Genomic DNA, 24,518 nt, shown 5'->3' with positions numbered 1-24,518 from the left:
AAATAGACTGCTCGGTTATTTGACACTCAAGAGAATTATATTTTTCTCAAGAAATAAACTTCGAATCTTAATAAATGCGTTTCGTTCTGTTTACTGCCTTAAACGCAATACGCAGAATCAATTGCGGGGAGTATTGTATTTGTAACAATATGATTCATGTAATGCATGACTCTATGCATAACTTATTCAAAATAAACACTTTTTGGCATGTTTTAGAAGGCATTATTTACCTACAGACCAAAAAATCTGCGGTTTATAGTACTCTTTCTATTGACAGACTTAATAATTGAATATCCTCTAAAATACAAAGAATATATTAATTTGAGTATTTTACATCTTTAGGTATATGGTCGACTTCCGCTCATCCGCTCAGTCGACATATTATTAATGTGAATTAAAACTTAAGGGTAAGTAGCAAGGAAACATATTTTCTTATCGAATTCCAATGACCGAATTCAAAATTTTCTAGAATTCATAATGAGCACGTGATTCCGGCTACATTTCACCACTTACGGCGCATGATTTCGGATGACTAATTTCATTTAATATTTGCCAGATTATAGAGTAAAAAAAGAGACACACAACAATGCACAAACGACAATAAATTTGGTAACAGATGAAATTTACAATAAAAGGAAGCTGATGAAAAATAAAGGAAGAAACATGCGCTCATATGATATGTTGAATAGCCATTAATTTTAACACAATATTCATAGCACAGTTGATATGACAATTTTTCTGATTCCAACAGTTCTGTATAAAGACCGTTTATACTTCTGCCACAAAAACTGTGATATCATGCATTTCCAAACCAAGTAGGTATAAGTATTTGAAAATAGATTTGTAATAAAATCCTTAATAAATCAAAAGAATAATATATTTTAAAAATGAAAAGCTTCTTTAAGTATTACCATTTTTACATATATACAACAATTTGCATAATAGATATTGCATAATGTAAAACAATTCACATATATATATATATATATATATATATATATATATATATATATATATATATATATAATAATATAGTTATTGATTGTTTATCTTCACATTAACCTTAACTTGTTGCTTAGTTTTAGCATTGGAATTTGTAGCTTTTGGAGCTGGTTTTGGTTTATCTGAAGATGCGTTGTTAACTCTTGGTCTACCTGGGTTTTTCGGAATTTGAGCAACCGATGTACTTGCCAACATTTGTTGGGTTGCTAATATGTTTTGTTGCTGTAGTATCAAAGACTGCTGGAGCATCATCTGTTGCTGTAACATTACCGCTTGGTCTGGTTTTAGGATTGGTTGGAACCCAGGATTAGCTTTAGGCTGAGGAGCTTTTCTTGGCTTAGCTGGTGCATTTCCCTAAAGAGGCAACATAAGAAGAATATATTAAAGATTTATCCAAAAAGTTTTTTAAAACAAGAAGTTGAGATAAAAAAAAATTAAGTTAACAAAGCAGACACAGTAGATTCGCCATTTTGCGACATTCACTATTTACTACGGCGTAAAGCTTAATTGTCGAAGGTGTATCCGCAACAGCACAATGAAGACGCATCTTAATGACGCGGGATTGATTGGCATTGATGGGCATTAACTTTTTCGATAATAGTAAAATAATTATTGCAACTGTATAACTCCGAATACAAGCAAACAATGAAATAGAATAGATACTACTCGTCAAATATAGCTTGAAATTTGGTCTTTTTATTTTATATATATATATATATATATATATATATATATATATATATATATATTAGGGTAGCGTCCCTACCATGCGCACGGGACAGCATCAAAATTAATCATTATTATTTCGTTATAGCTTTCCAAAGTGAGATTGGTTAAAAAACAAAAATATAACTTTTGATGACACTTCCTTGATATAGTGCGAAAATGTAAAATATCTTGTATTAAATTTACAGTCATCGAAGTTGAACATAAATGTGATATCATCGTTCTAAGGATTCCACCGTATTATTGCGAATTAAATCCGATCGAGCTGATAAAGGTAAAAAAAAATGAGGTGGTGCGAAACAACACTTCTTTAAATTGACGGATGTCAAACTGTTACCAGAAGAAACAATGCCAAATTCAGCAGCTTCTAACTGACAGTGATGCATAAAACATGCACGAAGAGAAGAAGATAATATGCGGGATGTTGTCACGTGTGTAATGGAAGAGCATAGTGCTAGTGAATTAACATTTTATAAACCTGGAAGTGTTTTAGCATAAACATATATTTTGTGATATCTAATAAACTGTTTTTTTTTGTTACAGCATGTACCTGAGATATTCTTCATCCTAAGTAGATAGAATATTGTAAGTACATAATAAATTGACTATCTTTTTTTTTGTGAAACAGGGATATTTGTTTTTGAATGTGAATTTCATTTTAAAAATGTGATTACATTAAGGTGATTTTTTCAATATATCAGTATCTTCAAAGAAGTTTATTCAATCGTCAATTAATAAAAAAATGTAGACTCTAGAATAACTTTAATATTACCAATATTGCTCTTAACGATTTTAAAATAATTAAAAAATACATTGATAATCTTTCTCATGGATGAGTTCTTGATTTCCCCGACTTAAAACTTTATTTCTTAAATAAAGTGTGTTACTTGTTATTTAAAATCAAGTTTAAAACCATGTTAAGAAAAAGTATGAAGGTTATAATAACCTTTAAATTTTGAAGTGAATATTTTATTTCAAATTTACTAAAGAGTGTATTTTTAGAGATGTAGAAATATAAGTTGGTAACACTTTTTTAACTGTAGACCATTTTGGCAGCTGTCAAGTGATTTATGTTAAGTTTGGTTTGGCATTTGATCGATAATGTATAGACTTGACGTCTGAACAACGCTTCCGAATTGTACAAATTTATTTTGAAAATTGTGGTTCTGTTCGAAATACATATCGTGCAATAGGTCCATTGTATGGTCAACATAATAGTCCATCAGAGCAAGTAATTTAATTAACCATGGATTGTTTTTGCACCACGCTACAGGAAGACCCGAATCAGTCTATCTGCCATCGTTCACAGCAGTTGGATACGTTTCCATCTACTTTATGGAAGATTTTGCGGAAAGATCGAGTTTTGCGTGCTTACAAAATAAAATTCATGCAAGAATTGAAGGTACATCATTACCTAGCAAGGTGTAGATTCGGTAAGTGGGTCCAAAACGAGATTGCCGATATTTCCGATTTTCATAAGCGAATTTTGTTTAGTGATGAAGCTCACTTTTGGTTGAATAGCTACGTCAACAAACAAAACTGCCTAATTTTTATTTAAGACAATTCTCAAATGTATGTTAGAAACCATTACATCCAGAAAAACTGACTGTTTGGTGTGCTTTATGGTCTGGTGGAATCATTGGACCGTAGTTCTTCAAAAACGATGCTGGTCAGACGTTACAGTCAATGGTGATAGAGCCATAGAGCCATGATTACTGCCTTTTTCATTCTCAAATTGAACAACCATAATGTACAGGAGCTGTCGTTTCAATAAGACGGCGCAACTTGTCACACAGCTCGTGCCACAGTTGATTTATTGAAGGAAACGTTTGGTAACCGCATAGTTTCCCGTTTCGGACCGTGAATTCGCCTTCAAGATCTTGCGATTTAACATTGCTAGACTATTTTATGTAGTTATATGTGAAGGTGCTAGTCTACGCCGATAAGCATGAAACGATTGAACACTTGGAGGACAACATTCGCCGCGTTATTACCGATATACGGCGACAAATATTGGAAAAAGTTATATTGGACCTCCAGATTAGAGTGCGTCAGAGCCAGCCATGGCGGTCATATGTCAGAAATCATATTTAAATTATAATACGGACAAATTATCTTTCGAATAAAGTCAATTTCATGCCAATTTACAAAAATCATCTTTGTTATTTTCAATTTCAAAGTTATATACCTATAAAAAGAACACCCTTTACATTATTTACTACGTCATTGTAATAAATGTATACAATATGATGCAAAAGTATCGAATAAATTCATTATTTCGTTAATGGCCATCAATTGCTATACAGTGTGGATATTAAGTCTTACCCCCCCCCCCCTAGTGAACTCCGTTATTTAAGACAAAGATGAAAAACGCTCGGACCCGTCAATTTTTATTTTAATAGAGGTATTTTATAACATAAAAAAATTGTCATTCCTTTCATCCCCTTCACTTGACAGCTAGCCCCTCAGATTTTTTAAATGGCAATGGGGGTCGTGCGATAGCTCGTTGGAAAGGGTTTGAAAAGAAAAATTCTAAAATCTATCACACTTTAATTTAACTTTAAGGATCTGTTTGTTAATAACGATTTATTGTTTGGAGATACACTTTGCGATACAACAATACACAAGTAGGTACACTGGTTTTGCTTTAACATGGGACATTCGGTATAACAAAATTTATTTAATTTTTATTCTTGAACGTTTATTATGAATTATTTTTTTGCAGAATAAATACTTTTGTGTCGTTAAAACATATCATGATTAGAAAAATTTTTTAAATAATCTAGTTGGCGTATATAGTTTTTGACAAGTCATAAAAACCAAGCAATTAGCACTGTTGATTGTAAAGAATATTGACAAGAACTTGAGATTTGGTGAGCTTTAGTGGTAAACTGTAAATTTTTAGTATTAAAAATTCAAAACAATCAAAATGGCACCACCTCGTAGATTAGTAGACAAATGTGAAGCAATTTTAATACTTAGCGAAGCAGGCCGTAACTACCATGAAGCTGTGAGAATATTTAATGAACGTTTTCCGAATCGTCCAATTGATCGACATTACTATAGACTACTTGTCACCAAATTTTGTGAAACTGGTTCTGTCGAAAACAAGAAACGGGATGGTAGAAAAAAGATTTCTGAGGAAAAGCAAGTAGATATTTTGTCTCAATTTGTAGTAAATCCATCCAGTTCAACTATAAATGTTGCTCGCGAATGCGAAGTAAGTCACAGGACTGTCTTAAACATTTTAAAAAAGCAAAAATTTCATCCCTATAAGATGAAAATGGTGCACGAATTGACAGAGGATGATCCAGATCGACGACTGCAATATTGTGAAACTATGGATAATAATATTTCACAAGATCCAAGTTATTTAAGACATATTTGTTTTTCCGATGAAGCTACATTCTATTTAAATGGTCATGTATATCGACAAAATGTAAGATATTGGTCTGACGAAAACCCTCGATTGTGTCGAGAGTGTCATACTCAATTTCCCCCTAAATTAAATGTTTGGGCAGGTATACTAGGGGATCACATTATAGGCCCTTTTTTTATCGAAGGCAATTTAACGGGGAAAAGCTATCTTAATCTATTGGAAACACAAATAATTCCTGCAATTCATGATGTGCTTAGAAACAATCCAGGCGAATTCACCCAAGATATTATTTTCCAGCAAGATGGAGCTCCGCCTCATTACGATGCTGGCGTTCGAAATTTTTTAAATAATTTGTATCCGAGAAGATGGATTGGACGTCGTGGATTCATTGAATGGCCACCAAGATCACCAGATCTTACTCCTCTAGATTTTTACCTATAGGGTTACCTTAAATCCAAACTGTATGGGAGCCAGTTGACGACAGTTGATGAACTCCGTCAAAGAATAATCGAAGAATGTGATAGGATTGATATGCAGACCCTACAAAGGGTTACGGAGGCAACGAAACAAAGAATCTACTTCTGCCAGGAAGTAAATGGAGAACATTCGAGCATCTCCTGCATTAATTTAAGTTTTCTTTAGGGTAACTTGCCAGTTCCTTTAATTTTAAAGATGTAATTCAATACATTATTTTTTGTATATTTTATTTTAAATAAAACCATTATGCCATACAATATTTCAAACTTATACATTTTTGAATTCTTCTTTTCAAACCTTTCCAACAAACTATCGCACGACCCCCATTGCTATTTAAAAAATCTGAGGGGGTAGCTATGAAGTGAAGGGGATGAAAGGGGTGACAATTTTTTTTATGATATAAAATACCTCTATTAAAATAAAAATTGACGAGTCCGAGCGTTTTTCATCTTTGTCTTAAATAACGGAGTTCACTAGGGGGGGGGGGGTAAGACTTAATATCCACACTGTATATGTGTTGGATATTACGTCATAAGTGTTGGCGTAATGACGTAATCGACGATTTTTTAACGAAGATACGTACGTATCTTCGTTATTTTTCGTAGCCAGCTATATAATTTTAAATTCTGCAACCAACTATTCAGATATTGAAGTACATATCCCCGGCGATATGTAACGCACCAGAAGAATATTTTATTCTTGTGGTGCATTACATATCTCTGGAGATATGTACAAGCGTGTCTATAGGCATGTTTGGAGGGGATTACAGTATTGTTGTTCTTAGACCCGTACGTTTAGTTGTGATTTACTCTTTGCCATGGATGGTTATAGAGCGCGAAAAATATTAGAATTATCGTGGAGAAGTATATTAATGACGATCAAGCTGATTTGGAAGGCCAAGGATCTTCATCAGATTTTCAACCCAGAGTGGACAAATTGTTAGCATCATCGCGAACAAATGAAGCCGAACAAGTTAATTTAGAATGAGAAGTATATTCATCAGATTTTGATCCTTTTGATAGTGACGATTCTGTATTAGATCGTACTTTTGATCCATCGCTTTACGACAATGCGTTTTCTAACGAACAAGAACAAGCTACTGGTATAGAATCAGAGACTGATGAGAGCTCGGAGTCTGATAATGAGGATGAAATTACACATGTTTCGGAGAATATTTCTAGTGTTTGGAAAAATACAACAATTACCCCTTATCCGTTTGAGATGTATATTGAAAATTGTAAAATTAATGATAACATAGATCTAACCGAAATTACAGGCCCTGTTCATATTTTTAAAGATTTCATAAACAATGAAGTTCTCGACATTATTGTAACAGAAACTAATCGTTATGCCACTCAACAAATAAACAAAGGAAATGCCGAGAGTCAAGAGTTAAAAGTTGGAGTGATACAGATATGAATGAAATTCGTAAGTTTTTCGCTATTCTTATTATTATGGGGATTACAAAGGTGCCATTCATAAACTCTTATTGGTCAAAAAATAAAATGTTCCATAACATTTTGCCAATAATGAGGATGCACCACCTGGTGATAGACTAAGCAAAATTCGAAACATATTAAACATTTTAGTAAAAGAATATAATAATATTCTAAACGCTGGAAGGGTACTAACTATTGATAAGACAATGGTACCTTTCAGGGGTAGACTACATTTTAGGCAATACATCCTTAAAAATGTCATAAATATGGAGTCAAACTATGTTCTCCAAATGAATATGCTTTTAATCTAAATGTATATGCTGGAAAGGGACATACAACTGCACCACAAGGTCATTCACATGCAATAGTAAAAGAACTTTTGAAAATAGTTGAGCCAAAAGAGGGGAGGACCATTTATGGAGATAATTTTTACTCAAGTATACCGCTAGTCGAAGATTTATATAAGGAAAACATGATTTATTGTGGAACGTTGAGGAGCAATAGAAGAGGAATACCAAAAGAAATATATCAAAAGCTAAAAAAGGGACAGGTTATTGGACAAGAATGTAATAGTGTAAAAATAATAAAATGGTTTGATAAACGACCAGTCTTAATGATATCCAGTGATCCTAGTCATGATGCGACATTAACTGCTACTGGTAATGCAGCATATTTTATTGATAATAAGTACCTTACAATTTTTACTATTTTAGGAAAACTTAATAGACAAGGTGATGAAATTTCGAAACCACAGTGCGTCATCGACTATAACAAAGCTAAAAAGGGGGTAGATTTTACTGATCAAATGTCTTCTTACCATACATCAGTTAGAAAATCTCTGAAGTGGTATAGGTAAGTTACATAGTTTGTCAAATTGTTCAGCATTTTACATTGCTAATTTATTGTAGAAAAGTCATGTTTGAATTAATTTTGGGTACATCATTAGTTAATGCATGGATGGTCTACAATATGGTTGCCCAAACTAAGATTGGAATTTTGGAATTCAGGAAACAGTTAGCTGAAAATCTTGCAGTATCTGATGAAATAGTACAACGCCCTGTAGATGGTATGAGAAAAAGGGTTCATACGTTTGTAAAACCTGATGGCCCAGGTCGAAAAAAGAGGAAACCATATAAAGGATGTTACCAAACACTACGAACAACTTAAAACAGCCGAGAAGCTGACAAAAAAGTTAGCCGTGTAACAAGTTTTTGTAATAATTGTCCAAATATGCCTGGATTTTGCTTATCTTGTTTTAATAAACACCATGAGTAACTTTTTCTTAGAATAGTTAGATATATCTTAAAAAAAATCATATTTCGTTTGTTATTATTTTCTTGTGGTACACGTTTATTTTCATATGTATTGAGCTATGAAGCAAGCAGAATAAAGTTAATTTATTTTGGTTCCATAATTTATTATTTTCGTTTGATAAAATAGAATACTTTTGCTCAGAGATGTCAAAATTTGTCACTTTACTTACATATCCCCGGGGACTTGTAACGCACAAAACTTAAGTGTACTTACATATCGCCGGCGATATGTAACGCAGAGAAGGACAAATTACAGATTACGCAGTCAAGGTGTTAGTATTACAATGACCAATGTAATGTGACGCCACATTATCGTCACAGACATATTAAGATCAACAATAAGTAGTCTGGCAAATGGGTTCAGTTCCTGCAGTCATCACAAAGAAGGAAACAAATATTTTTACTTTATTTGATTATGAATAAACTTCTATGTAAAAGATGTCATTTTTCATTTATTTCAACGTTACTTGCTGTGTTGTATTTGTAAAAGGTATGCGCACTCTCAGGAAACCTACTGCGTACTCTTAAGACGATGTATTATCGAATATATTAAAAAATATTATCGAATTTTGTCAATACTTTTTGAACTTTACAGTCAAAAAGTATTGACATTTTTCTATCTAATGTATTATATATTTCAGCCATGTCTGATTTGATAATTAAAACCTAACCATTTATTTTATAATGGAAAAAATATGTTACGTGCTTACTCTCAGGCCACTTAACCCTATCTAAGATAGCTGAACAAGTGAACAAGTACCAATAGCCCAGTCTGGTTATACAAAAATCATCGATTTCACGGCAAAATGTTTCGCAGATATGAGGGGTGTAAAATCAAAGTCGGCAATCTCCCATTTCCATAATTTTGGGAAACCGCGAAAAACTGTAGAAACTAACAAACTTAAATTAAAATAATAAAACTGATGATGAATCATATAAAATTTGGTTTGTGGTCGGATGTACACAAATAGGCGCTTAAAAAATTATTTATTTTCCTTTTTTTTAATATTTTAGTTTGGAGATTGCCGTTTTTGTTTGCAATGCTTGGAGATTGACGGATATGAAAATGATCTATAAGGATATTGCCAGTTTTGAAACTAATAAAACGTCATTGTGCGAGCTAGATAATAAAAATATATTTTGATATTGAAAAATAATACAATATGTAAAAGTAATTTATATATATGCATATCACTTAAACTAAAATATCCGGAAGTTCACCTCGTATTAAAACATTTCCTGTCCTACTTCGTTTTAAAATGTACCTTTTACAGTTCTTAAATTGAAAACTCCATGCTCCTACTGGTTTAAGAACCTCCTGAACAGCAGACTTCCAATCGTAAACACAGCTTTGCTTCATATCAACGATAGTAGAAGATTCGGAAATAATTTCCTTGTATTCGTCAGGTGCCGTTATTACTTCTCTTTTTCGTAAATTCTTCTCAATTTGTGTTCAAAATCAGTGTTATTAAGTCGATGAAAGACTGCAGAGGAAATTTCATTTGATCCTTTGCCAAACATGTCTTCAGTCCAACAGTATGAAAATACATTTTCCTTGAAAGTGGAGACTTTGAAGAACCTTCAACAACAGTAAAGTTATAAAAATAAAGCTGCCTTGAATAATAAGCACTCTGATCAGGAACTTTGGAGAGGACCAAATTTTTTTGGCAGTCAAACGACAAAGTAACTAGGTCTTCTCTGTTTTCTTGAAGAAATTGGAAAAATGCTTTGGCTCGAAGTTTGTGGAGCCGTTTTTCAGTCATGAGTTTAATTTTAGATTGCTCATTTTTCTCGTATTTAATGCGTTCGCTTAGCTCTAAACACTTCGAACAAACGTCTGCTCTTGGGGTTTTAAAGCTCAAATTGTATTTTCTGTTAAATATATAGCGAAAATACGATCTCTTTACAGTCTCAGATGGAATTGTCTGAGCAGTGTACATTGAATACAATTTAGAGACGCTGAGTTTAGATGGAAGGTACATTCTTTTCGTTACTGAACAGCAATAATGGGATTCAGTACATTTTAATTGGTTTATAAACTTTTGCACCCCTTCCAGCTTGTCCTGATATTTCGCAGATTTTCGATCACCACCTCTGCGTTCAATCGGTATTTGGCCTGTTTCAGTAAATCGTTTTGTCAAGTAGGAAAGTACTCACCTTAGACGTTTTGCAACATTTTTCTTCCATTTTTCAGGTTGTCTTATCCGCTTCCGTGCCTTTGTTGGTGTGACAGGAGATGCATTAACTTCCATGATAAAAAATTAATACTTTTTTTGTATGTAAAACTAATTTCTTAGACACAATATAGTTTAGGAAAAGCACAAAAACAATGTAACGTCTCCCAAAACTAAAACAAACTATAATATCACGAACACGATATTACGGCAAATCTAACTATGTGTTGATCACGTGCGAGCGCTACGTGGTTCTTATTGGCCGAAGCGGAGATTGTCGTGTTTGGTAGGCACTCAGCTATGGAGATTGCCACTTTTGATCCCAACACGAATTTTTCACTGCGATTTGTATAAAGATAAGACCGCTTTTGGTTCTTACAAATAGTTTTTCCTAACAGGTAATAAAAAAACGCAACAAACGGCGTCCCTAACTCAAAACAAGAAAAAGTGGAGATTGCCGCTTTTGATTTTACACCCCTCATATCTGAAGCTTTTAAGACATAGGTGGGGGTTACTAGATGACGAATAGATAAAAAGATACTCCTATTTTTAGCTTGCGTTTTTTTTAAACAATAATTTATGGTCAGAATTTGATTTTTTATCTATAAGTTTTTACCCTTATAATTTAAATAAACAATATTTATACCATTTTTTTTATATCAAGAATATCTTTATTTTTCCGTTTTTTCAATTAAAATTGATAAATAATTTACGGAGATATTTGCAAAAAGTCAGTTTTTTGCACTAATTTATAAATTTAATTAATTTTTTTAATAACAGAAAAAAATGTTATTAATTTATTTCAACATTGAGGAATTACCGTCCTTTAAATTTGTGCGAAATTTTCTCCCGATCGGTCAAATAGTTTAAAAGTTATTCAATTTGTTTATCCCTAGGACTAATTATTTAAACCATTTAGCTTGCCCTATGAATGATGCTAGACACATTTTACAAATTTCATAGGATTCTATAAGACTTATACTATCTCAGAAGTTAAATGAATATTGAGTTTTCATCAAAATTATTTACAAAATAAACGTTTGAAAAAGGGGTTTGTTTTTTACTTATAAACAATTGTAATAACTTCTATATTTTTCAAGCTACAGACTTGTACGTACAACCATTAGATAGCTGGTAAAAAAACTCACATTTAACAAAAAAAATAAACCTTCTATGAACAATAGGAACGAAGTTAGCGACAATTTTTTTGTTAATTATATCTCCATTGTTTATAAACATTAAGAAGTAAAATTTGCACAAATTTTGAATGAAAATCTAAACTTTATATTGAATTTTATAGCTATAAAATTTATCCAATTTTTCGAAAATTAAAACCTTTCGAAACGAAGTTACTTTCGAAAGATCGACATAGGAAAGTGAAGGGGAAACTGTTTTAGCTCCTTGCTGCAAAATTTAATATTATGGTTACGGATTTATCATTCAAAAGCTTCAACAGTTCTGTAGGAATTTCATCAGGTTCATTTGCTTTTCCATTTTTAGCGTTTCTTATTGCGTATTCTACTTCTTCTTTCAATATGTCTGGCCCAGTTGCATTGATTATCTGAGTTAAGTTGTTTCTATCGTCTTCAAATAATTCATTCAGGTATTCTGTCCATCTTTTTATTTTATTCTCTAGATCTACAATAAGATTTCCATCTTTGTCTTTAAGTTTACCTATTTGGCATTTCTTTATGCTTCCTGTTATCTCTTTTATTTTTTTGTGCATATTGAACGCATCGTACTTTTTCTCATAGGTTTCCATTTCTTCACATTGTTCTTTAATCCACTCCTCTTTGGCTTCTTTTATTTTCTTTTTTATGTGTTTATTTATTTCTTTGTATTTGTCTGGGTAATTCTTCATCTTTCTTCTTTGTTCCATCAAGTCTAGTATATTTTGTGTCATCCACCCCTTATTCTTTGTTGTTATTTTTGTAAGATGTTTCTTTCCTGCTGTTTGTATAGCTGTATTTATGTTCTTTAACGTTCTTTAACGTTCTTTAACGTTATTTGTATCGTTAATTTGTTGCTGAACTGAACGGAGGTTTTCATTTATTTCTTCTCCTGTTTCTTGTCGTATATTTTTGTTTCTAAGTTTATTTAAATTCAGTGCCTTTCTGTGTGGTCTTCTAATCTTTTTTGGTCTCGCCTCTATCACAGTAACTACCGGGTAATGATCTGAGCCTATATCAGCTCCTGGATACGTCTTAGTACATTTAACAGCATTATGATACCTCCTTGCTATCATAATGTAGTCTATTTGATTTCTCACTATTTTTTCTTTGGTATGTTGTGGAGATGTCCATGTATATAACCGTCGAGAAGGTAATTTGAAAAAGGTATTTGTTATTACGAAGTCTTCACTTTGGCAAAATTGAATCAGTCGATCTCCTCTGTCATTTCGGTTTCCAAGCCCATATTTTCCTACTTGTTCTCCTACCTTACCTTGACCCACCTTGGCATTGTATATCATATTTGTAAGAAAAATAGAATAAAAATCAATATTGTTAATTATAAAAATACAAACAATTCTAATTAATATAAGGAATATAATAATATAATTTGTAAAAAATTACCTGAAATTTAATTTATAAAATATATAAGTATTATTACATCATTGATATAAAATGAAAAAACATATGTTAATTTTCCGGGATTTTCCGAGATTTATGGGGGGTGAAAATTATGTCATCATTATTAATACTGCGACAGACTATTCGAGCAAATTAAAAAAAAAGTAAGTGTTTAGGGTGAATTTCAAATGGACTCAATTTTTCCGAGTTTTCCCATATTTTCCGGCCAGTGAAAACTATGTAGTTATTCATATTTCGACGAGCTACCCCAGAATAAAAAAAAGAGGCTTGCAGCTGCAAAGGAAGCCGAGATAATGTAAATTTTTCCTACGTGTTGCAATTTGAAGTTCCGATGCCGAAAAAAAAAACGGAGCTGAAACAAATATCCTCTCCACTTTCCTATGTCGATCTTTCGAAAGTACCGTCGTTTCAAAAAATTAGATAAATTTTATAACTATAAGTTTCAATATAAAGTTTAGATTTTCATTCAAAATTTGTGCAAATTTTACTTCTTAATGTTTATAAACAATGGAGATATGATTTTTTTAAAAATAGTCACTAACTTCGTTCCTATTGGTCATAGAAGGTTTTTCATTTTTTAATGTGAGCTTTTTTATAAATTATATCAGCTATCCAATGGTTGTACGTACAAGTCTGTAGCTTGAAAAATATAGAAGTTATTACAATTGTTTATAAGTAAAAAACATATCCCTTTTTCAAACGTTTAGTGTGTAAATAATTTCGATGAAAACTCAATATGCATTTAACTTCTGAGATAGTCTAAGTCTTAAAAAATCCTATGAAATTTGCTGAATGTGTCTAGCATCATGCATAGGGCAAGCTCAATAGTTTAAATAATTAGCCTCAGGGATAAACAAATTAAATAACTTATAAAATATTTAATTGATCGGGGGGAAATTTCGCACAAATCTAAAAGATGGTAATTCCTTGATGTTTTAATGTATTAATACCATTTTATTTTGTTAATAAAAAAATTAATAAAATTTATAAATTAGTGCAAAAAACCGCTTTTTTGCAAATATCTCTGTAAATTATTTATCAATTTTAATTAAAAAAACGGGAAAATAAAGATATTCTTCACATAAAAAAATGACATAAATATTGTTTATTTAAAATATAAGGGAAAAAATTTATAGACAAAAAATCAAATTGTGACCATAAATTATTGCTTAAAAATAACGCAAGGTAAAACTAGGAGTATCTTTTCATCTATTCATCATCTAGTATCCCCACCTACGTCTTAAAAGCTTTAGATATCTGCGAAACATTTTTCCACCTATTTTTTAACCAGACTGGGCTACAAGTAGAAACCTAGAAACACAGGCCGACAGGCCTGGGATATACCGATTAGAATGACAACGCTAATTTTTAACGAACAAAGGAGTTATAAATGGGTTAAATGATGAGATAAAATTATGTATAGGTATGTATTAGTCACAGACTCTAGGAAATATTGACAAATGACAAAAACCCGGATCCAAATTGTCAATATCTCTCTCTCAAAAAAAAAAAGCATAGGAGAGGTGCAGGGACCGAAAAATAAAACTAAAAATCTAACAAAACGTATCTACATTATGCAAACATAAATTACTATTATAAAGAATAACTAACCAGAAAAGTTTTAATAAAATAAATACAATATGGCGGACGCTGGTATCTATCTGAACGCATTTGACAGTATTCAAAATGGAATAAATTAGTAGTTAAAAACTTAATACTTACCACATCAAGTTTGACTTGAGCTTTATTTTGGGTTTTGGAGGGTCCCGAATTAGACTTCTGTTGTTTCACAGCTATGTTTATTTGTACCTCTTGTGTAGTCTAAACATACATATTATAATTCAATTAAATTCATATTGCATATTGAAATGGCGATATAATTAAGCGATAAAAATTAATTAACTATGAAAATTGCGTAATAAATACAGAATATCGTTTCGAATTACCTTTCTGTTTGGCTGATTTTTACTGGCCATCTCGGATTGATTAGTTTTCAAATGCTTCTAAAATATAAAAATTTAGTTTCTTACTTACGCGAACTTTTAGTTAGTTGATATTGATATGAATGATAGATGATCATTCAAGGTCGCAAATTCAGGAAATGACAAATAATGCAACACAGAAGTTTATCGCAGTTTAGCAAATGCTTTTTCTTTTTATCTTATAATAAAAATAAAGACAACAATATTTATAATTGAAACAACTAGAACCAGTTTTAAAAATATTAAACTGGTAAACGCAAATGATGATACAATCACAATAATTATTTATGTGGATTTTGTTTATAGGATCATTTTACACTTTCTCCGTAAAATCTGAAGTAAATTCATTATTTCGAAAACCAACGACTTTGAGAAAAATCTTGAAACGCTTCGATTTATATTTCTAGATAGATGGCGTTCTGTCAACTTACAGTTTTTTTTTTATTTTTTTACGTCATCTATGTGATAATATTCTTAAATAGAAATGGGGCCGTTGCAATACCTCATTTATTATCCATATTTACCCATATGGCTCACACTTCCTCTAAGAATAAAATTCACTCATCCCAGATACCTACGGTATCATGAGCCCTGTTGGGACTCTTTCCGTGTTCTCGAGCCTTAGGTGACGTCGGAGTATCTTGGAGTATCAAAAATTTTCTTACGCATCTAGATGTTGAGAGCAGTACTGCTTTCTGCATGGTCTTATAGAGATATTCATCAGGACCCAACTGTTTTATGTTCTTTAAAAGGCTCTTTGGAATAACCCCAGTAGTGGAGAGAATAATAGGTCTGGGTACTTTCCATTCTTCATTGTCTCCTCATTTGTATTTCCAGATCTCTGTACTCGGCGATTTTTTCGTTGTATTTAACACGCAGATTATTATTGTTAGATATCGCCACATCTATTAGTGTTGTCTGTCTAGTAACTTTATTAACTAGTATGAAATCCGGTCTATTATGTACCACTGGTTCGTCTGTGAGCACAGTACTGTCCCAGTGAAGTTTATAGTTGTCGTTTTCAAGCATTCTATCAGGGACATATTGATAATAAGCGAGATGGTCGGTTTGGAGAAGTCCCAGTTTGCTAGCTAGTTCTTGTGGAAGTATCTTTCCGGTATTTGTCTTTTTGGACCTGAGTAACTTTGTAAGTCGACCTAAAAAGAGATGGGAAGATGAAGTCGATGAGGATGCCAGGAACTGCCTGGGAACGCGTTCATGGAAAAGAACAGCGGTAAATAGAGATGGTTGGAGAAGCCTGTTGAAGGAGGCCAAGGCCCGATTTGGGCTGTAGCGCCATTGGATGGATGGAACTTTGTAAGTCGTGCCCATTAGAGAGTGGATCAGCAAATAATTTTGTACCTTCTGTGTAGAAAGCTTTCCTAGATTTGAAAATAGTAGGAGACCCAAAACAGATCCTTGTGGTACACCACTTAAAAATGTTTTTTTAGATGACAGCGATTTGCCAACTCGTGAAAAATTGATATAATTAATATTGGAAATAACTCGTGAATGACTTATTTTAGGAAACTTACTTTTAGACGGTTTAATAGCAAAAACTTTAGAAAATATATCTGCAAGAATGTTAACGACTTTATACCTGTTCTGACAAATAGTTTCATCGTTCTTTTTTAATAATGGAATGGACACTTTACGAGACAGAAGACCTAACATATTTTTACAGTTTTTTAGAGTCGTTGCTACTGTTTAGAGTTTGTAAGTCACGTATATCACCTGGACGTTTATATTTTCGCCACAACGTTCTTTTGTGTCTTACGTGATACGTGATATCAATTTGCCGGAGACCTTTCTACCGACTTATCAAAGATCAAAACCTCATTCCCAATTTGGACTCAATAAAAGTCCTTCCGTCCCAAAAGGCAGCCGCCCTGCGAACCACTAAGCTCCTAAACATCCACGACATCACGGCAAAATTTCGAAAAGCCACTCGAGATGATACCATCTTACTCACTGCTCGTCAATTCAGCAATTCCCAAAATCCACCTCCCGCTCCTAAAAATTCTCAGATTTATCAATTTATAATAGCCGGCGTCGAAAAAAACCTATCTCTGAAAAATATCGAGGATAATTTATCCGAAATTCAATTTCCATACACAAAAGTGATTCGCATAATAGCCCGCTCCACCAACCAACCCACCTCCTATATCAGAGTTTTCACAAACTCTGAACTTAAGTTCGCCGAAGCACTTTCGAGCGGTATTAAGATCGAGGGTGAACGGTTAAATTGTGAGATCCCAAGATCTGGCAACTCCGTCCCGATTCGGTCGAAATACTGCTCGAAATGTTGTAAAAGCGGACATTTCAATAACGAATGCTCCGAAAAATCCTACACATGTCCATATTGCGGACAAAATCACAGGTCATCTGCATGCCCCAAGATATCCGAACCTAAATGCTCCAACTGTAGCGGCCCCCATCCCGCCTTTTCACCTAGATGTCCACACCGAAACATATTTCCCAACAACTACGATCAAACCCAACCACTATACACTCCTAAACAAATCCCTTCATACGACCTTTCCTCCGATATGAAATCCCTAATCCACTTCATATCCATGACCCTATTCAACGTCTTCCCTGAAAAGAGAAGCGCAACTATCCGAGTAATTAACCAAATTTCCAATTCACTATATGGATATGCCATCACCACCTCCCATTTCAATAACCGCATAAATCAAACATTTACCCAACTCCGTACCTAATACACACGCACACCTATACACACAAACAGAAATACATACACTTATCACTCACACATTACACTTTACCAACACGCTCACACCAACACAATTCATAAACATAGGAATTCACCCAACATACTACATACAAACCAAACACACACACCATACAAGTGAGCACCACATACACTCCTTAAGAGTCGAATAAATTTAACAAGGACAGGGGGAGATTATTTTCTGTGGTTTCCCAATCTCATTGCACAATGATACCTGATCCTAGGTGAGGACACAGCCACAGCTATCCTCCACGCGATTTCCAAACAACCAATAAAGGCCAAACAATCTGAAAGGAACCGTTTTTCCATGGAACTTGTACTTAGTGGCGGGCTTGGTCCACACGGCTTCTAGCTTCGGCAGCCCCACCAGCTTCTTTTTCTCGTCGGTCGCGGATACGATCCTTCTGATACTCCTGCCTTTAGCGGCGGCACCCAGTCTTAGTCCTCACACGAACCAACCAAGCTATAAGCACCAATTAATAAATATGTAAAAAAAACCATCCTTGAAGAAGCACAAAGCTTAAAACAAGGTTAAAACGCGTCAGTCAGTCAATCGTGGACGGCTCAAGTTTATTCCTTAGCAAGTGCTTTTGTGGTATTGAATATTTTGTTGTTCTTAACGATGCTTGTGAAATTATTCCAAATTTCTAGACTTCCCAGTAACAACGGCCAATCAGCATCCCGCAATTGAAAATAGAGGTTTTCAAAATTTGTTATTCATGCATTTTCACTGTATTTACTTAGATATTCCGTAATAAACTGCATGTTTGTTGTGATAACAACATGATCAGAATTACCCACAAGAGTGCGTATCACCGATTCTGTAAGCAATTTGCCATCATTTGTAGAAACCAAATCTAACATTGATGGCAAATTATTTATTCTGAAACGAGTTGGATTCGTAATCAATTGGTGTAGATTAGAATTTAGAAATAGAACTAAACAAAGTTTGTAAAAATGTTTCTCGCATTTGTTGATTCATTGCTTACAACACTCAAAGGCCAAGAGATATCGGCAAAATTGAAGTCACCAAATAAGACAAGGTTTTCAAGGTTTGAAAGAACTTGTGCTTTTCTTAAAAGCGTCTTTGTGTTCAACCCGGTCCAGTCTATTTTTCGGGATTTCAATCCAGAATATTTTTTGTCTACCAGGACCCCTTTTTACTTCGATTTTATCCTTCATAATCAGCTGCAACAACTGGTACTTCTTATTTCTAAGTATGTGTCCCTAATATGTTATCTCTCATACATCATTTCTCCTTTTAATGATGGTCAAAAGTTCTCTGTCTCTTCCCATTCTGTTCAATATCATTTCGTTCGTACTATGATTGGTCCATGATATTTTCTAAATTATTCTAAAAAGCCACATCTCAAAAGCTTCCAGCTTTCTCATCATCAGCATTAACAGTCCAAGCTTCGGCATCATAAAGAAGAATAGAGTGGATATAACATTTTACCATAAGATATCGCATTTGCAGATATAGAATGTGGTTACTCCGAAATTTCATTACTCATTTTCAAAAAGGCTGCTCCTAATTGCTATATTCTTGATCGAAATTCTGATTTCGGATTTAGATCTTCAGTAATCCAGACTTCTAAATACTTCAGTTTGTCCACTTGTTCAATATCTTGTTAATATAATTTTTTATCTGAATCCTTATTATGACTTTCCCCTCTTACTGATAACCATGGTTTTGTTTTCTTTATTTTTATTGTTAAACCAAACTGTTCCCCAGTATCATAAATTGTGTTTAGTAGTGTCTTCAGGACTTTCTCATTTTCAGCAATAATGACTATATCGTCAGCATAACGAATGCTATTTATATTTTTACCATTTATCTTGATCCCTTCTGTACAGTCTCCAAGTGCTTCTGTAAGTAATTCTTCGGAGTATATATTAAATAGTAATGGTGAAAGAACACAGCCTTGTCTCACACCTCTACTTATCTGTTGCGCATCCCTGCTATTCCCATCTAATATTACAACAGTCTGTTTGTTCCAATAGAGTATTCTCAATATGTTTGTCGAGTCTTTTTCGCTTAAGACTTCCATGAGAATGTTATGTTTAACTTTGTCGAAAGCTTTCTCATAGTCTATAAATGAGACAAAATGATTGTTTTGTTGCTCTAGACATTTTTGAGCAAGAGTTGTGAAACTATACAGAGCTTCTACTGTTCCGAAGCCATCACGAAAGCCAAACTGTCTATTACTCATGTCCACTTGACTTCTTCTTCTTCTTCTTTAGGTACCGTCTCCTCTAAGGACGTTGGTAATAATCACAGCTATTTTCACTTTTGAGATTGCAGCTCTGAACAAGTCGACGGAACTGCAATTATACCACTTTCTCAGATTGTTGAGCCAGGAGATGCGTCTTCTTCCAATACTACGTTTTCCCTGTATTTTTCCCTGCATTATGGTTTGTAGCAACACATATTTATTCCCTCTCATAACGTAACTTTCTTATCTTCATCGTATTCATGATTTCCATTTCCTTTTTCATCTTTCTGAGGACCTCAACATTTGTTATTCGGTCTACCCAACTTATTTTTAATATTCTTCGGTAGGTCCACATCTCGAATGCTTCAAGTCGATCGCTCACCTCTTTCTTTAAGGTACAGGCCTCTAGCTCATACAGCAGTACCGAAAACACATATGAACGTAATATTCTTATTTTGAGTTGCAAACTAAGGTCTATACTGCATAATACTTTTCTCATCTTATTAAATGTTGCTCTAGCTTGTCCAATTCTCGTTTTTATTTCTTCTGTATACTCGTTATTTTCATTAATAATTGTACCAAGATATCTGTATTTTTTTACTTTTTTTATTGGAACCCCTCTTATGTTTAAAATGTCTTGTTTTTGTGTTTTGGAAATTGTCATAAATTTTGTTTTTTTAGCATTAAGCGTTAGTCCGCTTTCCTCACTAGCATTTACTACATTATCTAAAAGTGTCTGTAGATCTTGTATATTCTCTGCAATTAGTATAGTATCATCGGCATATCTGATATTTTGAAAAATTAAAGGCAAATATCGAGCACAATTTTAATAATCAAATCTTGACCAAGTACTTTCGCTTTCTACAGCATCATCAGGGGCATTTCGTTAAATTTGGGCTATCTAGGAAGCGTGGAATGTGATAAACATGAAATTAAACATAAATTGTACATAACACTACACTAAAACAAGGACAAACAGTTTAAAATTATTTAAAAATTATTCTACGCTACATTCTTGTCGGCAACAGGAGAGAGAATGATATATATCTGATATTGTTGATGGGTCTGCCGTTGACTTTTATTCCAATTGTTACATTTTCGAGTGATTTTTTAATTATTTCTTTCGAATATAGATTGAACAATAAGGGAGAGAGTATGCAACCTTGCCTTACGCCTCTTTTTATCTCTAGTTCATCCGAAAGTTCTTTGCCTACTCTGACTTTTGTTGTTTGGTTAAAGTAGAGATGAGTTATTATTCTTAAGTCTTTTTTGGCAATGTGTTTATCTTTTAGTAACTGTATAAGACGGTTGTGTCGGACCTTATCGAACGCCTTTACCCTTTCCACTTCACACTTTCTGAATATTCTTGCATATATAATCTTTAGTTGTGACATTAAGCTGAGTAATCCATAGTCATTACAGTGTTCGGCATTCTTGGTTTCTGGTAGCGAAACAAAGGCCGATAGTAGCCATTCTGTAGGTATCTCTCCATATTTGTAGATGTTGTTAAAGAGGATAGTTATTGCGCTTAAATTGTTTTTATCTATAAGTTTAATCACCTCGATTTAAACTTCATCTGGCCCAGGGGCTCTGCCAGATTTTGAGTTGTTTATAGTATGTTAGATTTTAGTTTTTAATATTAATGGAGCTTCCTCGCTATCAATTTGTGATGGTTCTATTTTTGTGTCCATGAAAATATCTTCAGTATATTTAGTCCATACTTGTTTTATTTCAATTAGGTTATTAATAGGTTTATTGGTTTTGTTAATTAACTGGTTACGTGATTTTTCAGATAATTCTCTGACTTCTATATGTAAATTATAATGATCATGTTTTTTCTGCAATTCCTCTATTTCAATGCATCGTTCCATCATCCAATCAAATCCATCAATGTTTTCCTCTCTATTTATCTGGGTTTTTGTTTCCATATTTTCTTCCTTGTTTCATGAATTCCAGTATTTCTTGACTCATCCAAGGTTTCCGCCTTTCTTCTTTCTTTTGTAGAGTTTTGTTCTGTGTTTTTATAACAGAATCGTTGATTTTGCTCCACATAATGTTCACATTCTCAGTGTTTTTTATTTTGAATTTTAATCTTTTCATTTCTTGATTTATACAAGTTGAAACCTCAGCACGTATTTCGTTTATCTTGAGCAACTAAGTATTCACCTTAGAACTTTTAAATTTTATTACCTTTTTTGCGCTCAGTTTAATTTTTGAGACAAGTAGTTTATGGTCAGATCTCACATCTGCTCCAGGGTAAATCTTATTGCTTTCTAAATCTTAGATTGGTTAGTATAAAGTCGATCTGATTTCTAATACAATTTTGTTTATTATCCCTTTTCTTTCTGACAAAATTGAGCCATATCTGTCGCCTCTAGCATTTCTTGTTCCTAAACCATAATCACCTATTATATTATCCACTTGGTATTTTCCTATCTTTGCATTTAAATCGACCATTATTATTGTAATTCCTTTATTGTAATTTCTTCCTTCCTGGTGTATTGTAAAAGTTGTTTGAGTTGTTCATAAAAATGTTCTATTTCAGCTTCTGATTTATCTACAGTTAGAGCATGCACTGGCACTATATTAATGTTTACTGGCTTACCCTGTATTTGTAATAACAGCATTCTATCCGAAAAGGCAACAAAATTTACAACGGTTCCTGGAGATAATTATCCCAACTCCGTATAGATGGTTTCGGATGTCATTTCCGAAATAATATATCGTTTTATTATTCATGACCAATGTTTTACTGGAACCAGGCAGCTCATTTCGCTTATGCCTAATATTTCTAAGTTCAGTCTTTCTTTGTTCGAACAAGCTCCTCATATTCCATGCCCCGAAATTTAAAGAGGATTTGCCACATTCGGGTGGCTCCTCGTGGGGCTTCTTAGCACCCCTCGACCATTAAAGGTCCGCCGCGGACTAGGGCCCATGTGATTGACCACATTTTGCATGGTTGTTGTTCTCAGAAAATCTCACGATCTTTAATGTAGTGGTTTCCCGTTGCCTTCTACATCTTTATGCCGTTGACCACATATAGATTCATCCGTCTTTGAGGTCAATTTCTCAACCCAAGGACAAAAAAGTGCCCTATTACTTACTAACTCATCCTCCCGAAGCCGTTGATCAGTTAGCGTGGGATTGCTTATACCGGCAATTACTCGGTGAATGAGTATGTAGTTGAATGAAATATATTGACTTGTCTGCCCTCGGAAACCTAATAGCCATTCGGGGTTGGAAGAAACAAAAGTTAGCCAAGAGAGGTTGATAAAAAAGATTAAAGACCATGATCATGAATGTGTTGCTTGTGTGAGTCCATTTCAAAAGGTAAAAGAAATAATAAGTTAGACTTACTCACAATCAATTAAATTTAACTAATCGGACGACCGGTTTCGCTTTCTATAATATGCAAAGCATCTTCAGGTCACGATACAAAGTTAAAATGCTGAAAATAATAATCCCATATTAGGGTGTTGTCTAATAAAGATAAAACAAAGGTAGGTGATATAAATTATATAAATTACAGTAATTATGCCAATATTACATGTCTGTGGTTTTATAAATGAATAAAATGTTTAAGCAGACAAGGTAAGACCCACAAATTGGTAAAATAGTCTATTAAACTGTAATGAATTAATAAATAAACAAATAAATAAACATTACTTACATGCCGGTACTCTATTAATTGATGGTTGAAAGAACATGGTTCAAACTATCTTGTATTGTTGATTGGAGAACTCAGGTCAACTATTGTAATTGTTTAACAGTAAACGGGGAAGTTCTTGAGGAGACAGATTTTATCCAAGAACTTCCCCGTTTACTGTTAAACAATTACAATAGTTGACCTGAGTTCTCCAATAAACAAGACAAGATAGTTTGAACCATGTTCTTTCAACCATCAATTAATAGAGTACCTGCATGTAAGTAAGGTTTATTTATTTGTTTATTTATTAATTCATTACAGTTTAATAGACTATTTTACCAATTTGTGGGTCTTACCTTGTCTGCTTAAACATTTTATTCATTTATAAAACCACAGACATGTAATATTGGCATAATTACTGTAATTTATATAATTTATATCACCTACCTTTGTTTTATCTTTATTAGACAACACCCTAATATGGGATTATTATTTTCAGCATTTTAACTTTGTATCGTGACCTGAAGATGCTTTGCATATTATAGAAAGCGAAACCGGTCGTCCTATTAGTTAAATTAAATTGATTGTGAGTAAGTCTAACTTATTATTTCTTTTACCTTTTAAGATTAAAGACATTTCCCTTAACACAAGTTGAAAAAGAGTGACAAGTACAATATGAATGCCCCTATGATGCGCCAGTTGCGTTTCATAAGCGTATGAGTATTAGTACACTTTGTGTTCCCGCTTATACCTCGGGATGTTGACTACAAACTGTGTAATGTTGTACACATTGTAAATTGTAAAAGTTTTGATAACCA

General features: G+C 33.3%; 1 protein-coding gene across 1 annotated transcript; it reads right to left on the bottom strand.

The window, feature by feature from the left end:
* Positions 1 to 859: 859 nt before the first annotated feature.
* LOC140452088 (uncharacterized) lies at positions 860 to 15,206 on the bottom strand. Its single transcript, XM_072546150.1, has 3 exons — positions 15,048 to 15,206; positions 14,824 to 14,922; positions 860 to 1,356 (listed from the first exon to the last, which is right to left on the bottom strand). The coding sequence occupies exons 1-3, from the start codon at positions 15,075 to 15,077 to the stop codon at positions 1,036 to 1,038; spliced, it is 450 nt and encodes a 149-aa protein (XP_072402251.1). The 5' UTR covers positions 15,078 to 15,206; the 3' UTR covers positions 860 to 1,035.
* Positions 15,207 to 24,518: the final 9,312 nt, after the last annotated feature.

Source organism: Diabrotica undecimpunctata, chromosome 10, assembly GCF_040954645.1.
Source record: "Diabrotica undecimpunctata isolate CICGRU chromosome 10, icDiaUnde3, whole genome shotgun sequence".
In the NCBI taxonomy this organism is placed as follows: Eukaryota; Metazoa; Arthropoda; class Insecta; order Coleoptera; family Chrysomelidae; genus Diabrotica; species Diabrotica undecimpunctata.
The sequence above is the reverse complement of the archived record's forward strand: the minus strand, read 5'-3'. Positions and strand labels throughout refer to the sequence as shown.

Bases quoted from the DNA above. Each gene is read 5' to 3' on its own strand.
- LOC140452088 (XM_072546150.1), bottom strand. From the start codon at position 15,077: ATGGCCAGTAAAAATCAGCCAAACAGAAAG. The intron at 14,923-15,047 runs GTAATTCGAAAC...ATGTATGTTTAG, and splicing joins AAAATCAGCCAAACAGAAAG to ACTACACAAGAGGTACAAAT. The intron at 1,357-14,823 runs GTAAGTATTAAG...TTGCCTCTTTAG, and splicing joins CTCAAGTCAAACTTGATGTG to GGAAATGCACCAGCTAAGCC.